The sequence below is a fragment of the Carcharhinus amblyrhynchos genome, chromosome 9 (genome assembly GCF_965287045.1).
Source record: "Carcharhinus amblyrhynchos chromosome 9, sCarAmb.v2.hapA, whole genome shotgun sequence".
Classification (NCBI taxonomy): Eukaryota; Metazoa; Chordata; class Chondrichthyes; order Carcharhiniformes; family Carcharhinidae; genus Carcharhinus; species Carcharhinus amblyrhynchos.
The window spans coordinates 111313579-111329204 of record NC_137332.1 but is presented as its reverse complement, the minus strand read 5'-3'; the positions used below and the strand labels follow the sequence as shown (position 1 = coordinate 111329204).

At 49.4% G+C, this 15626-nt stretch overlaps 1 protein-coding gene across 8 annotated transcripts in view; it reads right to left on the bottom strand.

The window, feature by feature from the left end:
• Positions 1–9952: 9952 nt before the first annotated feature.
• The window catches only part of LOC145348200 (large proline-rich protein BAG6-like), a 101486-nt gene continuing 95812 nt past the window's right edge, over positions 9953–15626 (bottom strand). For all 8 annotated transcript variants that reach the window (XM_080196409.1, XM_080196405.1, XM_080196404.1 and 5 more), the window contains 2 exons: positions 14248–14394; positions 9953–10297 (listed from right to left, as the gene is read on the bottom strand). In XM_080196409.1, coding sequence (XP_080052535.1) covers positions 10202–10297; positions 14248–14394 — 243 coding nt within the window. In that variant the 3' untranslated portion in view covers positions 9953–10201. The remainder of the gene's footprint in view (positions 10298–14247; positions 14395–15626) is intronic.

Sequence of the window (15626 nt, the reverse complement as noted above, 5' to 3'; positions counted from 1 at the left end):
TCTCCATCACCCCCGACCCCAGGCACTCTGTACACAGAGAGGGAACTAACCCCCTCACCCACCTCTCTCCCCATCACCCCCGACCCCAGGCACTCTGTACACAGAGAGGGAACTAACCCCCTCACCCACCTCTCTCCCCATCACCCCCGACCCCAGGCACTCTGTACACAGAGAGGGAACTAACCCCCTCACCCACCTCTCTCCATCACCCTGACCCCAGGCACTCTGTACATACAACAGGAATGAACCCTCTCACCCACCTCTCTCTATTCATCGTGACCCTAGGGATTTGGTACACAGGGTGGGGATTAACCCCTCTGTTATGTCCTAACTATGTTAGGGGGTGTGTGTTTCAAACAAAGAGAAAAGATGTGGGTTACACATGTAGATTCACAGTAACACACAGCGGGTTTATTGAAAGAGCTGTTCTTTGCATTGCACAGAACAGGAACTGGGAGCGACACTGTGGCACAAACCCATGCTCTTTGAAGGGACTTGGGTTTGATGCCCACCCTGGGCTGCTGTCTCTGTGGAATCTGCACATTCTCCCCATGTCTGAGCGGGTGTCATCTGGGAGCTCTGTTTTCCTCCCACAGTCCTAAAGACGTGCTCATTCGGTGAATTGGCCATGCTAAATTCACACTCAGGGTACCTGAACAGGCACTGGAGTGTGGCGACTGGGGGATTTTCGCAGTAACTTCATTGCAGTGTTAATGTAAGCCAACTCGTGACGCTAATAAATAAGCGAAAACAACAGCCTGTGCAACACCCTAATGACATCGCCATCAAATCATGTGACCGGCTCTTAAAACAATCGTGCGACTATTTAACAGCCCCCCTCTCCCACCTCTCCCCAGGCATTCTGCCTACAGAATGGACAATTAATCCCGTTAGCCATCTTCTCATTCTCTGTGACCCCCCCAACATTCTGAGTACAGTATGGACGATTAACCCTTTTAGCCATCTCCCCTATCTGATGACAGTTTTACCCCAGGGCTTCGAAACGCCACCCTGGGGGAGAGCTGCGAGCCTGTGAAAAAGGAGAGTGGGAATTTCTAACCCTCAGTGGGGCCCCGTTGCCAAGCCCGAGCAGCGAGCGGCACTGAGGTCCTACATTAAACCCAGGGGGGACACTGATCTCAAACTGCTGTTGTCTCAAAGCCCGCTGGGCTGGACTCCTCTGGGCAAAACCAACCTCATGGGGCAGGGGGAGTGGGATGAGACATCCAGGAAGGGGACAGCTCATAAAAAAATGCAACTCAAACCCAAAAACAGAGTTCATTGCTTTCTCGTGGTGTTTTGTCAAGACAGTGCGTCACAAATGTTAATTGTAGCATTTGTCAGTTGGAACACACACACACAGTCGGACAACATCAGTAACTTTATACAGGACTGGAATGGAGAAAAATGGCCAGAGGTATCAGCAGATTCAAATGGGCTCTGAGTTCTTTTTTATTCATTCGTGGGACACGGGTGTCACTGGCTGGGCCAGCATTTATTACCCATCCCTAGTTGCCCCTTGAGAAGGCGGTGGGGGAGCTTCCTTCTCGAACCGCTGCAGCCCACGTGCTGTGGGTTGACCCACAATGCCGATAGGGAGGAAATTCCAGGATTTTGACCCAGCGATCGTGAAGGAACGGCCGATATATTTCCAAGTCAGGATGGTGAGTGGTTTGGAAGGTGGGACTTGCAGGTGTTGGTGTTCCCCTGTATCTACTGCCCTTCTCCTTCTCAATGGATGTGGTCATGAGTTTGGAAGGTGCTGTCTAAGGATCTTTGATGAATGGCTACAGTGCATCTTGTAGATGGTACACACTGCTGCTACTGAGCGTCAGTGGTAGAGGGAGTGGATGTTTGTGGATGTGATGCCTATCAAGTGGGGCTGCTTTATCCTGGATGGTGTCGAGCTTCTTGAGTGTTATTGGAGCTACACCCATCCAGGCAAGTGGGGAATGTTCCCTCACACTCCTGACTTGTGCCTTGTAGATGGTGGACAGGCTTTGGGGAGTCAGGAGGTGTGTTACTACCCCAGTATTCCTAGCCTCTGACCCGTTCTGGTAGCCACTGTGTTTATGCGGTGAGTCCAGTTGAGTTTCTGTTCAATGGTAACCCCCAGGATGTTGACGGTGGGGGATTCAGTGATGGTTACACCATTGAATGTCAAGGGGAGGCGGTTAGAGTGTCTCTTATTGGTGTTGGCCTGGCATTTGTGTGGCGCAAATGTTATTTGCCACAAGTCAGCCCAAGACTGGATATGGTCCAGATCTTGTTGCGTTTGAACATGGACTGCCTTCAGCGTCTGAGGAGTTGCGAATGGTGCTGAACATTGTGCAACCATCGGCCAACATCCCCGCTTCTGACCTTATGATGGAAGGACGGTCATTGATGAAGCAACTGAAGATTTTTGGGCCCAGGACACTATCCTGAGGGATTCCTGCAGAGACGTACTGGAGCTGAGATGACTGACCCTCCACAACCATCTCCCTATGTACCAGGTATGACTCCAACTAGCAGAGAATTTGCCCAGTTGAAGGGGTTGAGCTATGAGGAGAGGCTGAATAAACTAGGCTTGTACTCGTTAGAGTTTAGAAGAATGAGGGGAGATCTCATTGAGACGTATAAGATGATGAATGGGATGGATAGGATAGAGGTGGAGAGACTCTTCCCACTCAGAAAGGACAGTAGGACTAGAGGGCACAGCCTCAAGATAAAGGGGAGGCGGTTTAGAACGGAGTTGAGGAGGAACTTCTTCACTCAAAGGATGGTGAATCTCTGGAATTCTCTGCCCGTTGAAGTGGTGGAGGCTACCTCGCTAAATATTTTTAAGACACGGGTTGATGGGTTTTTGATAAGAGAGGGGATTAAGGGTTATGGGGAGAGGGCGGGAATGTGGAACTGAGATACGACAGATCAGCCATGATCTTATTGAATGGCGGGGCAGGCTCGAAGGGCTAGATGGCCTACTCCTGCTCCTATTTCTTATGTTCTTATGATACCCAGTTTTGCTAGGGCTCCTTGATGCCACACTCGGTCGAATGCAGCCTTGATGTCAGGGGCTGTCACACTCACCTCAAAGCAAATAGATTGTAAACAGGAATACTAAAGAGGGGACGTGGTGTAGAGGTGTTGTCACTGGACTAGGAATGCAGCGATCCAGGGTAATATTCTGGAGATCTGGGTTCGAATCCCAGAATGGCAGATGGCGAAATTTAAATCCAGTAAAAGTCTGGAATTACAAACCTTTCATGACCATGAAACCAGTGTCGGAAAAACCCATCTGGTTCGCTAATGTCCTTTAGGGGAGGAAATCTGCCGTTCTTACCTGGTCTGGCCTACGTGTGACTCCAGGCCCACTGAGTGGCAATTAAGGATGGGTAAGAAATGCTGTAAAAAGTCTGACAACACCAGGTTTTAGTCCAACCTATTTATTTGATAATAGACTCGCAAGCTTTCGGGGTTAGCCCCTTCGTCAGGTGAATGGAGAGTTCTGGCCTCAGACAGAGCATATAAAGCACAGACAGTTTAGAGATTACTGATTAGAATGCGAATCCTTACACCTAACCTGCTGTTCAAGACCTGAAGTGGCTGATAATGTGAGTGGAAGGAGCACTGATCACAGTTTAAAGAGACGTGTATTGTCTCCAGACAGTACAGTAAGTGAGGTTTTGCAAACCCAGGCAAGTCACGGGGGTTACAGATAGTGCGACATGAACCATGAATACCATCCACCAGGTACATGGTAAATACTCTTGCAACTCGGCCAACATTGTCTACCTGATACGTTGCAAGAAAGGATGTCCCGAAGCATGGTACATTGGGGAGACCATGCAGACGCTACGACAACGGATGAATGAACATCGTTCGACAGTCACCAGGCAAGACTGTTCCCTTCCTGTTGGCAAACACTTCAGTGGTCACGGGCATTCAGCCTCTGACCTTCGGGTAAGCATTCTCCAAGGCGGCCTTCATGACACACGACAGTGCAGAGTCGCTGAGCAGAGACTGATAGCCAAGTTCCGCACACATGAGGACGGTCTCAACAGGGATCTTGGGTTCATGTCGCACTATCTGTAACCCCCGTGACTTGCCTGGGTTTGCAAAACCTCACTTACTGTACTGTCTGGAGACAATACACGTCTCTTTAAACTGTGATCGGTGCTCCTTCCACTCACATTGTCAGCCACTTCAGGTCTTGAACAGCAGGTTAGGTGTAAGGATTCGCATTCTAATCAGTAATCTCTAAACTGTCTGTGCTTTATATGCTCTGTCTGAGGCCAGAACTCTCCATTCACCTGACGAAGGGGCTAACCCCGAAAGCTTGTGAGTCTATTATCAAATAAATAGGTTGGACTAAAACCTGGTGTTGTCAGACTTCTTACTGTGTTTACGCCAGTCCAACGCTGGCATACCCACATCATAAGAAATGCTGGCCCAGCCCATGATACCCGCACCCTCTGAACAAATAATTTAAAAAAAGCCAAGATGTTGCCTGGTCTCGAGCGTGTCGGATATGAGGAGAGGTTGAATAGACTTGGATTGTTTTCACGGGAAGGACGGAGGCTGAGAGGAGACCTGATAGAGGTTTACAAAATTATGAGAGGCATTGACAGAGTTGGAGGCTTTTTCTCAGGGTGGAAATGTCAATTACAAGGGGACACAGGTTCAAGGTGAGAGGGGAAAAGTTTAAGGGAAAGTTTTTCCACGCAGAGAGTGGTGGGAACGTGCTGCCAGAGGAGGGGGTGGAAGTGGGTACATTAACAAGAGCCATCTGAATGGGTACATGAATAGGGAGGGAATAGTGGACTTGAGTAAGGGCAGGAGGTTTCTTTTCAGTTGAGTTAGGATATCATGATCGGCATAGGTTTGGAGGGCCGAAGGGCCTGTTCCTGTGCTTTACTTTGTTCTTTGGTGGTCTTCAGGAGAGAGGAGAAGGAGGCAGATCAACATTTAGCAAACTAGTTACAGGGAGCGGAGCTTAAACCTACAGATGTTGCGATGAGCAGGCAGTCCCCACGATAGAGGTTCTCTCAACAAGCACACAAAGGTGGGGTGAGGCTCGGGGAGGGGAGGGGAGTGGGACAGACTCTCAGCTCGGAGGCTGAGGTTGTGGGTGGGCCTGGTAGAACCCGCGTTGGGGCCCCACACAGAGACTGGGATCGGTGGAGGTCAGAGGCAGCTTTGCCCTGCCCAGCGAGGGAATAAGAGGGCTCACGGGATATCGGAGAAGCGATCTTCCGGCAAAAGGGCGGTTCAGGGGGTGGCGGAAGGGGCCCGATCGAAGTAGGTAAAGCTGAACCGTTGCAGTGGAAGCTGACCTTGTGTCCGAGGGGGAGGTTACCTAAGGTCAGCGGGTAGGTGAGGAAGAGGTAGGGGTAAAGGATAGATATCTACAAGGGGTTGGGAGGGAGAGATGGAGGGGTTCTAGAGAAAAGAGTGTGGGAGGGCGGAATGGAGCGAGGGAGGAAGGGATGGAGAGAGGGAGGGAGGAAGGATGTTCTTGGCTGTAGAATCATAGACTCCCCACAATGCAGAAGGAGGCCATTCGGTCCATCGAGTCTGCACTGATCACAATCCCACCCAGGCCTTATCCCTGTAACCCCACGTATTTACCCTGCTAATCCCCTGGCCAATTTACCCTGGCCAATCCACCTAACTCTTTGGAGGAAACCGGAGCACCCGGAGGAAACCCATGCAGACACGGGGAGAACGTGCAGACTCCACACAGACAGTGACCCAAGCCGGGAATTGAACCCGGGTCCCTGGCGCTGTGAGGCAGCAGTGCTAACCACTGTGCCACACTGAGTACTCATCAATTCTCATTCAATGAGGACGCTATAAATCACGCCGGTACAGACTGGAGCCTCAGAGCCCTATGTCGATAATAAGGAAGAGGAAAGACTTTCTTATTCAGGAGAGGTGGGCACCGCTGGCTAGACACAGCATTTATTCACCCATCCCTAACTGCCCCTTGAGAACCACCTCCTTGAATCGCTGCAGTCCCTGTGATGTAGGTACATCCTCAGTGCTGTTGCGGGGGGGGGTAGTTCCAGGATTCTGAGCCAGCGATAGTGAAGGAACGGCCGATATATTTCCAAGTCAGTGATTTGGAGGGGAACCGCCAGGAGTGGTGTCTGCTGCCCTCGTCCTTCTCGATGGTAGCATTAATCTTGCGTTAATATAGCAGCTCCCACCACCCTCGGGCTCGCCAAAAGCACTTTACAGCCAATGAAATAGTCTTTTAGAGGGTGGTGAACCTGATACAGGAAGCCAGCCAGTCCCCCTCCAACGCCTCTCTCTCCCACTGCCCAGTGCAGAGGGACTGTCTTCACCTGGGCAATTACACTGTGGCGCAGTGGTTAGCACTGCAGCCTCGCAGCGCCAGGGACCCGGGTTCGATTCCCGGCTTGGGTCACTGTCCGTGTGGAGTTTGCACATTCTCTCCGTGTCTGCATGGGTTTCCTCCGGGTGCTAAAGATGTGTGGGTTAAGTGGACGCTAAATTGCCTCTTAGTGTCCCAAAAATGTGCAGGTTAGAGGGATCAGCGGGGTGAAATACATGGGGTTATGGGGATTGGGTCTGGGTAGGATGCTCCCGTTTCTACACCGTACAGATTCTACAGACAGGTTGTTGATGAGCTCCATTATCTGATGGTATCGTCTCTGAGGTCTATCAGCATTCCTGAGAGTGCAGGGGCAGCGTTTCTGAGCAGGAGATAAAGCAGATAGAGAACGGCATGTTCTCTGGCAGAACTGAGTCTCCACCCGTCTGTTTTTCAATCTCATTGATCCATCAGCGCTCCCTCAGCCTGTCACAGCACGCCCGTCTGTGGGAAGCATCACTCTCCAGTTAAACATCCGGGATGCCAGACAAGATCATAAGACATAGGAGCAAAATTAGACCACTCAGCCCATCGAGTCTGCTCCGCCATTCAATCATGGCGGATATTTTTCGAATCCTCGTTCTCCTGCCTTTTCCCCATAACCTCTGACCCCCTTATTAATCAAAACCTATCTATCCCTGTCTTAAAGACACTCAATGACCCTGGCCTCCACAGCCTTCTGCGGCAAACAGTTCCACAGATTCACCACTCTCTGGCTGAAGAAATTCCTCATCTCTATTTTCAAGGATTATCCCTTTATCTGAGGCTGTGGCGCCTGATTCTAGTTTCTCCTCTCCATTCTATCCAGGCCTCACAGTATCCTGTAAGTTTCAATAAGATTCCCCCCTCATCCTTCTAAACTACAATGAGTACGGACCCAGAGTCCTCAACCATTCCTCATACCACAAGCTCTTCATTCCAATCCTGGAATTTTGGAACAGATTCCCTTTCGCCTGTTCTTTGTCTCGGACTGCCTTCGAGAGACTGATTGCGTTCCCCCCCCCACCCCCAGGGACACACCTCCCTGGATACCCTCCAGTTCCTCATCAATGCTAAACATCACGGATGCTGGAAACCTGATATAAAATGCTGGAAAAATCTCTGAAGATTCACATGGACTCGAAACACTGGGGGCGATTCTCCCATCCTGCTGTGTGGCTTTTGCCATGGGGGCCAGGAGATTCGAGCAAAGGCCGTTGTGTGGGTTTTCCGCTGTGCACCATGGACTGTGTATGTTTCCAAAAGCCAGATTTCCAGTGCCAGCAGCTCCATGCTAGAAATTGACGCAGAGTTGCACAAATTAGGCAAAGTCAGACTTAAATATATTTTAACTATCATTAGTGGGCCGTAACTGAAGTCTCTGAGTCCACTAGCCCCTCTCTCCCATCTCGCCAGGGGTGTTTCACTCCAGTGGGGTTTACTATAGCTCTCCACTTGCAGGGAGCCCAAACCCCCTGAAAGGTTGGCTATCGGAATGGGGAGGGTGGGGCCAGGGCTGCAGGGGGCATCGGGGTTGCTGGGTGGGGTGGGGGTAGTCAGGAGATCGGGGCTGCGGTGAGTGGGGGAACAGCAAGGTGGGATGAGGGCAGGAGGGGAGAACATAATAGGAGCAGGAGTAGGCCAACTAGCCCCTCGAGCCTGCCCTGCCATTCAATAAGATCGTGGCTGATCTGTTGTGTCTCAGTTCCACATTCCCGCCCTCTCCCCATAACCCTTAATCCCCTTGCCTATCAAAAACCTATTAACCCGCGTTTGAGGATTCGAGGCTGGCCCTGGCACTTCAGGGGATCAGCGATTAAGCCGTCGAGGGGTGGGTTGGAAGGGCCAGCATTGCAAGGATTGCTGGGCTGGTGGGCAATTTAGGCGTCCAGCAGCACAGGGCCACTGTGATGACCTTGGTACTGCCAGATCAGCACATGCACAGTGGCTGCCTTAGTGCTGCGCTGCCGGCCCCTCCAGTGGGAACAGACCCCTCTGAAACTCAGCGTTATTCACACTGGGGCACTCTGCAGTGCTCAGGGTGCGGGAGATTCATTTTGAAACGTGCGTTGAAGAAACAGTGGGATTTACTCCAGTTTTGATGCAAATTCGACATGTAGCATTTTTGGGGGAGAATTCCACCCCCATTCACTCGGTTTCTGTCTCCACAGATTCTGAGCAGCTTATCCAGGGGGGGGTTTACAGGGAAAATGTGGGGGGTGGGATGGAGTGGGGGGTTTTATAGGTCAAATGTTCGGAGACTCAGTGCAGACTCAATTAGCCGAATAGCACTGTATGGATTCTTACATGGGGGTTGGCTCAGCGCAGGGGTTTAACCACCAGCAACACCTCTCTCTCAGGCACCGCCAGATAGATTCTCAGCTTCAATTATCGATTTCCAACTTCCAGTCTTGGCAAGGTCACGTGACAGAAAGACCTTGTTACAGGAGGGGGTCACCACCTTACCCTCCCCATCTACAAGAATCATCAAATCTCGACAGTGGAGAACGAGGCTATTCGACCCATCGAGCCTACACCGAAAACAATCTCACCCAGATCTTACCCCCGTAACGATGCCAGTCCCCCAACACTAAGGCCAATCCATCTAACACGTGCACGCACACAGTTAAAGTTCCTTTTCAAATAAACTGCAACACAAAATGCTCCCAGATTGGGTGTGGAAGCTATGTATGCAATCAACATTGTGTTACCAATTTATTAGTGTTCAGATTATAATGTATGCGCGCGTGTGTGTGTGTGTGTGTGAGTGAAAAAAATCTTTGCTATTGCTCTCTTTTGTGTCAGCTAGCAATCAGTCAATGGATACACATTTCCAGGAAGGTGTCTCAGTGAGGTTGGTTTAGACAGAGCTTGTCCTGCTGAAGCCCAGAAGCTGCACAGGCGGCGATCTGACTGTTTCTGTAGCTCCAATCATCCAGAATCAGGTCCACATTCTGAAGAGGCCTCTGTTCAAACGTCCTGCTTCTTCCCCCTGCCACTCAACCCTGAATTTTATTTTTTAAAAAAAAATCAATCGTGTGAGATGTGAAATGTAGCTGAGTGTTTGGGCTGCACTGGGACACAGCCACATTCTCGCTCTGCGATGCAGCCACCCCGACACAGGACAAAGGGGACGCGTTCGCCAGTTTCCGGGTCAGCCAATGTCCGTGGTCACGACAAAACAGAGAATTAAACCGTGTTCCCATTGCTCAGGAGGTGGTGAAAATACCTGCTAGTTCTTCTATAGGGCACTGGGGGGTCAGCCTATTATAGAAAAGATATCATAAAAGTAGAAAGAGTGCAGAAAAGATTGACTAGGATGCGACTGGGACTCGATGGTTTGAGTTATAAGGAGAGGCTGGATAGACTGGGACTATTTTCTCTGGAGTGTAGGAGGCTGAGGGGTGATCTTACAGAGGACTATAAAATAGAGGGGGGCATAGATCAGCAAGGGGGGGTGGGGGGGGAGAGGAGAGTGAGGCGGAGGGGGAGAGCGAAGGGGGGGGGGGCGGTGGGGAGCAAGAATGAGCGTGTACTGAAGGTTTAGAAAAATCTCACTTTCCTTCCTCAGAAGAAGAGGGAGCACGCGTTCGCCCAGGTTATCAAGCTTCACAGCCACACTGAGCTGCAATTCTTTATTCAAGAGTGAGAACAAACAACAAAAGAAAGTGCAGCACCCGGAGCCCAGTGATGGGAGGGGAATAATTAAAGAGTGTGGACAATGACTGGCTGCTCGACCGGGGCTACACAACATCTGAACCTTCTGCGTCATCCCTGCTTACAATTCGCTTAAACGTCCCAGCGGTGGGGGTAAGGGGAGGGGAGGGGGTGTTTGCCGGGGCACTAGGAGTGCTCCTCGAAGGCCGTGTGTGTGTTCGGAAACCGCTGTGCGTTGTATTCTGGGTCTTCCCTTATCCTCTTCTGGATGTCCGACTGGATCTGGAGGGAAGAGGAAATAATTAGGCTCTCAAACTGATTGAGGATTCGCGCCTGCCTCTCGATCAATACCTCCAGCTTCCCAGAATCAGGAGGTTAAGGAAATTTGGTATGTCCGCTACGACTCTCACCAACTTTTACAGATGCACCATAGAAAGCACTCTTTCTGGCTGTATCACAGCTTGGTATGGGCTCCTGCTCTGCCCAAGACCGCAAGGAACTACAAAACGGTTGTGAATGTAGCCCAGTACCAGAAAGCAAACCAGCCTCTCACCCATTGACTCTGTCAACACTTCCCGCTGCCCCGGAAAAGCAGCCAGCATAATTAAGGATCCCACACATCCCGGACATTCTCTCTTCCACCTTCTTCCATCGGGAAAAAGATACAGAAGTCTGAGGTCACGTACCAACCAACTCAAAACAGCTTCTTCCCTGTTGCCATCAGACTTTTGAATGGACCTACCTTATATTCTCTAGAATCACAGAACCCTACAGTGCAGGAGGAGGCCATTTGGCTCATTGAGTCTGCACCAACCGCAATCCCACCCAGGTTATATCCCCACACGTTTACCCTGCCAATCCCCCTGACGCTAGGGTCAATTCAGCATGGCCAATCAACCTAAGCTGCACATCTTTGGAATATGGGAGGAAACCACAGCACCCTGAGGAAACCCACGCAGATACAGGGAGAAAGTGCAGACTCTGCACAGTTACCTAACGCCAGAATTGAACCCTGGCACTGTGAGGCAGCAATGCTAAACCACTGTGCTGCCGTACTATCACAGGCTCAGGTTTCTGCTGGGATTTGAACTCAAGATCTTCTGTTTACTGGACAGGTGCTTTAACCAATTAACCCACAAACTCTATTCCCTAATTCCCTCCTTACCTTCTCCCCGATGGACTCTATGAACTGTGTTTGGTTTGTATAATGTGCAAGAAACATTATTTTTTGCTGCATCTTAGTACTTGTGACATTAATACATCGATTCAGTCATTTGGCCCATCGAGTCCGCACTAGCCCTTTCAAAGATTAATTCCATTTGTCCCTCTTGTCCTTCGCTCTGTTCCAATGAGAGACTCAAAGCTTAATCCAAACATTTATTCACATTTAACAACATGGGCCACATCAAAGTAATCAGCAGCAACCAAGCAGTCTAACTGTACCCCTTCTCCTGCCTGGGGTACCTGGACTTTTTAACATTAGTAGGTCCACCAAAGTCCCAGTTTTAAAACTTGCGTCAAGATCTTCCTGTGACCTTGATCCTCCTGAACTCCTCCACAGCTGGTCACAGACTCAGACGATGAGCCAGACCAGGCATTTTCAAAGGGAGAGGGATGGAAAGGGAATTCCGAAGCTTAGGGCCTGGACAGCTGAAGACACAGCCGCCAATAATGAAGCAATTAAAATCAGGGTTCACAAGAGGCTACACTCCTGATATCCAGGGAGCAAGTCTCTCACATGCAGGAGGCAAAGAACAAAGAAAATTACAGCATAGGAACAGACCCTTCGGCCCTCCAAGCCTGCACTGACCATGCTGCCCATCTGAACTAAAACCCCCTACCCTTCTGGGGACCATATCCCTCTATTCCCATACTGTTCATGTATTTGTCCAGATGTCCCTTAAAAGTTACTATCATCGTTGCTTCCACTATGTCCCCCGGCAGTGAGTTCCAGGCACCCACCCTCATACATCGCCTTTAAATCTTGCCCCTCGCACCTTAAACCGTGCCCCCTAATAACTGACTCTTCCACCCTGGGAAAAAAGCTTCTGACTACCCACCCTGTCCATGCCCCTTATAACCTTGTAGACTCCTATCAGGCCGCCCCTCAACCTCTGTCATTCCAGTGTAAACAAACCAAGTTTCTCCAACCTCTCCTCATCGCTAATGCCCTTTGTATCAGGCAACATCCTAGTAAATCTTTTCTGTACCCTCCCCAAAGCCTCCACATCCTTCTGGTAGTGCGGTAACCAGAATTGAACACTATATTACAAGTGTAGCCTAACCAAGGTTCTACAAAGCTGCAGCGTAACTAGCCAATTGTTAAACTCAATGTCTGGACAGATAAAGACAAGCATGTCACGTGCCTTCTTGACTACCTTCTCCACCTCCATTGCCACTTTCAGTGATCTGTACACCCAGGTCCGTCTGCCTATCAATACTCTTAAGGATTCTGCCATTTGCTGTATATTTTCCATCTATAATTGGACCTTCCAAACTGCATTACATCACATTTATCCGGCATCTTCACAAGTCAAGAGAAAAGTCATTGAATCACAAAGTCCTACAATGCAGAAGGAGGCCATTCAGCCCGTCGGGTCTGCACCGACCACAATCCCACCCAGGCCCTACACCATAACCCCATGCATTTACCCTCGCTAGTCCCCCTGACACTAAGTGGCAATTTAGCATAGCCAATCCACCTAACCTGCACATCTATGGACTGTGGGAGGAAACTGGAGCACCAGGAGAAAACACATGCAGACACGGGGAGAACATTCAAACTGCGCACAGTGACCCAAGCTGGGAACTGAACCCAGATCGCTGGGGCTGAGAGGCAGCAGTGCTAACCTCTGTGCCATCCCGATTGGTTAAGGACGAAAGATTTCTCACCCCCTAGCCTTCAAATACCCGAACAGGCGTCCGAGTGTGGTGACTAGGGGATTTTCAAAGTAACTTCATTGCAGTGTTAATATAAGCCTTCTATGGCATTAATAAATAATAAAAAATACCCCCTACTTCATTGGCACTGCCCAGCTTTCCCCCCTCTGTCACATTCCACCATGAAAAGTAATATTGGTCGCAGTCTCCCTGTCTAACTCATTATTTTAAACCACAGAATGCTCCTTGCCCCTGATTCCCCTACAGTCTGTGACCCTTCACCCACTTTGCTAGGGTTCCTCGCAGTCATATCACTGAAAGCTCTCAGCTGAGCTGACCACTCATACAAAACCTGTCACGTTTCTAACCTCTTCTGCTGACAGTTCATTGACCCGAAACATTGACTCTGCTTCCCCTCTGTTGACAACACGAGACTTGCTAAGTATTTCCAGCATATTCAGCTTTTAACATCAGCCACAATCTAATTCACAGAGCAGAAAAAGGCCCTTTGGCCCATCGAGTCTGCACCAACAATATCTACCACGATAGGCTCACTAATCCCATTTTCCTGCACTTGCCCCGTATCTTTGAATGTTGCGATAGTTCAGGTGTCATCCAAATATTTTTTTTAAAGGTTGTACAGTTTCCAGCCTCCACTACCTTCCCAGGAAGTGCATTCCAGATTCCCACCATCCTCAGTGATTTTTTTCTTTCTCCAATCCCCTTTGAATCTCCTGCCCCTTATCCTAAAACCTGCTCCCTTGTGATTGACCCCTCAACCAAAATAGCTGCTCCCTACTCACCTGTCCATACCCCCTCATAATCCACCATCAGCCTTCTCTACTCTAAAGAAAACAATTCAAATCTATCCAGTTTCTCCTTCTAGCTCAAATGCTCCATCCCAGGCACCATCCTGATGAACCTGTTCTGTAACCTCTCTTGGGCAATCACATCCTTACTCGCAGCATGTATTACCCAATCCATCACGCAAACCAGTCTCCCATCCACTGACTCTGTCTACACTTCCTGTTGCCTCAGCAAAGCAGCCAGCATAATTAAAGACCCCACGCACCCCGGACATTCTCTCTTCCACCTTCTTCCTTCAGGGAAAAGATACAAAAGTCTGAGGTCGCGTACCAACCAACTCAAGAACAGCTTCTTCCCTGCTGCCGTCACTACCTCGCTTGTTGATCTTTCTCTACACCTTAGCTATGGCTGTAACAAGGCATTCTACACTCTCTCTCCTTTCCTTCTCTATGAACGGTATGCTTTGTCTGTACAGTGCATAAAGAACAACATTTTTCACTGTATACTAATACATGTGACAATAATAAATCAAACCAAAATCTTACCTGTTGTCTGTAGGCTTCTTGTGCCTCTGCTTTCTCCAGGTCTCTGGTCAGACTCTCTGCGCTGGTGACTGGTTTGACGCCTGCGGCCTTTGCGGCTTTCCCCACTGCTTCCGCCAGCGAGAGTTGTGGGCCTTCACCCTGCATCGTCTGCAACGAACGGAAGAAAATTTCAGCGCCAAGGTGACACCCGTTTCGATTCGATCCGTGACCGTGAGGGGCTCTTGTGTATGCATAATTCTGTTTACTTTAGTCTACGCAAATACTTCATTTTAAGATATTTCTGCCAAAGCACGATTTAATTTAAATGCTGGATTGCAGGGGTTAATTAACTCTGCTAAGCTGAACAACTGTAGCTAACTTACCTACGTGTAGAATCAGAAGGCATGATGTGTTAGCTAAAGATTGACTGTATTCCTGAAGGGTACACAATGCAGGCAAACAAGTTTCCCATAACAGACAGAGACAGCACGCAAAAAACACTTCCAGTAACAAGATAAGGGTTAAAACATATGTTGATTTTAGAGTGAAAGAGTTCAGTTCTTAGATTCCATTTGTTTCAGTACACAATTTTTTTTGTAGACGGCCTGGACAAGAAGACAGTCTCCAAGTACACTTTTTTGTTTCCGCCATATTGATACTTTAAGTTCTTTTCAACGAAAGGAAACCATTTTATAACACGTGCCAGTGCTGCCCTCTCGTCTCTTCAAACAAATGAACGGACCTAACAGACTGCCAGAAAGCGAGCTTGATGCTGTCACTTCTCACACTGCAGCATTAATATAACCTTGTCTTTAAGCTTTCTGATGATCCTTTCATCAGCATGTGGTTAGCACTGCTAGGGTTAATGGATTGGCATAGGGGGATAGGACCTGGGTGGGATTGTTGTCATACAAACTCAATGGGCCGAATGGCCTCCTTTTGCACTGTAGGGTTCTATTATTTATACCAAGACAGAAGGGACTGGGGGGTGTGCCCGAGGAGCTGGTTCCAATTCAGCCCCTTTGGGTGGAGCAGGGCATCATGCTGTAGAAAGCCCTGATTCAAAGTTAGGCGTTAGAAACTGGTTCTTTTTCCGACTGGCTGGCAGCTTGTGGGGTGGGCAATTATTTCAGGCAAGAGCTGGAGGGAGGGGGGCAGAGATCAGCTTGTATAACGGTGAGGCGGTACTGTCGCTGGACTTGTAATCTGGAGACCAAGGGGACCCACCATGGAAGATGGTGAAATTTGAATTTAATAAACACCTGGCATTAAAAGGCTAACAATGACCACATTGTCGATTGTCATAATCTGGTTCCCTCAGGGAAGAAAATCTGTCATCCCTACTTAGACACAGTGGCACAGGGGTTAGCACTGCTCCTCACAGAGCCAGGAGCCTGGGT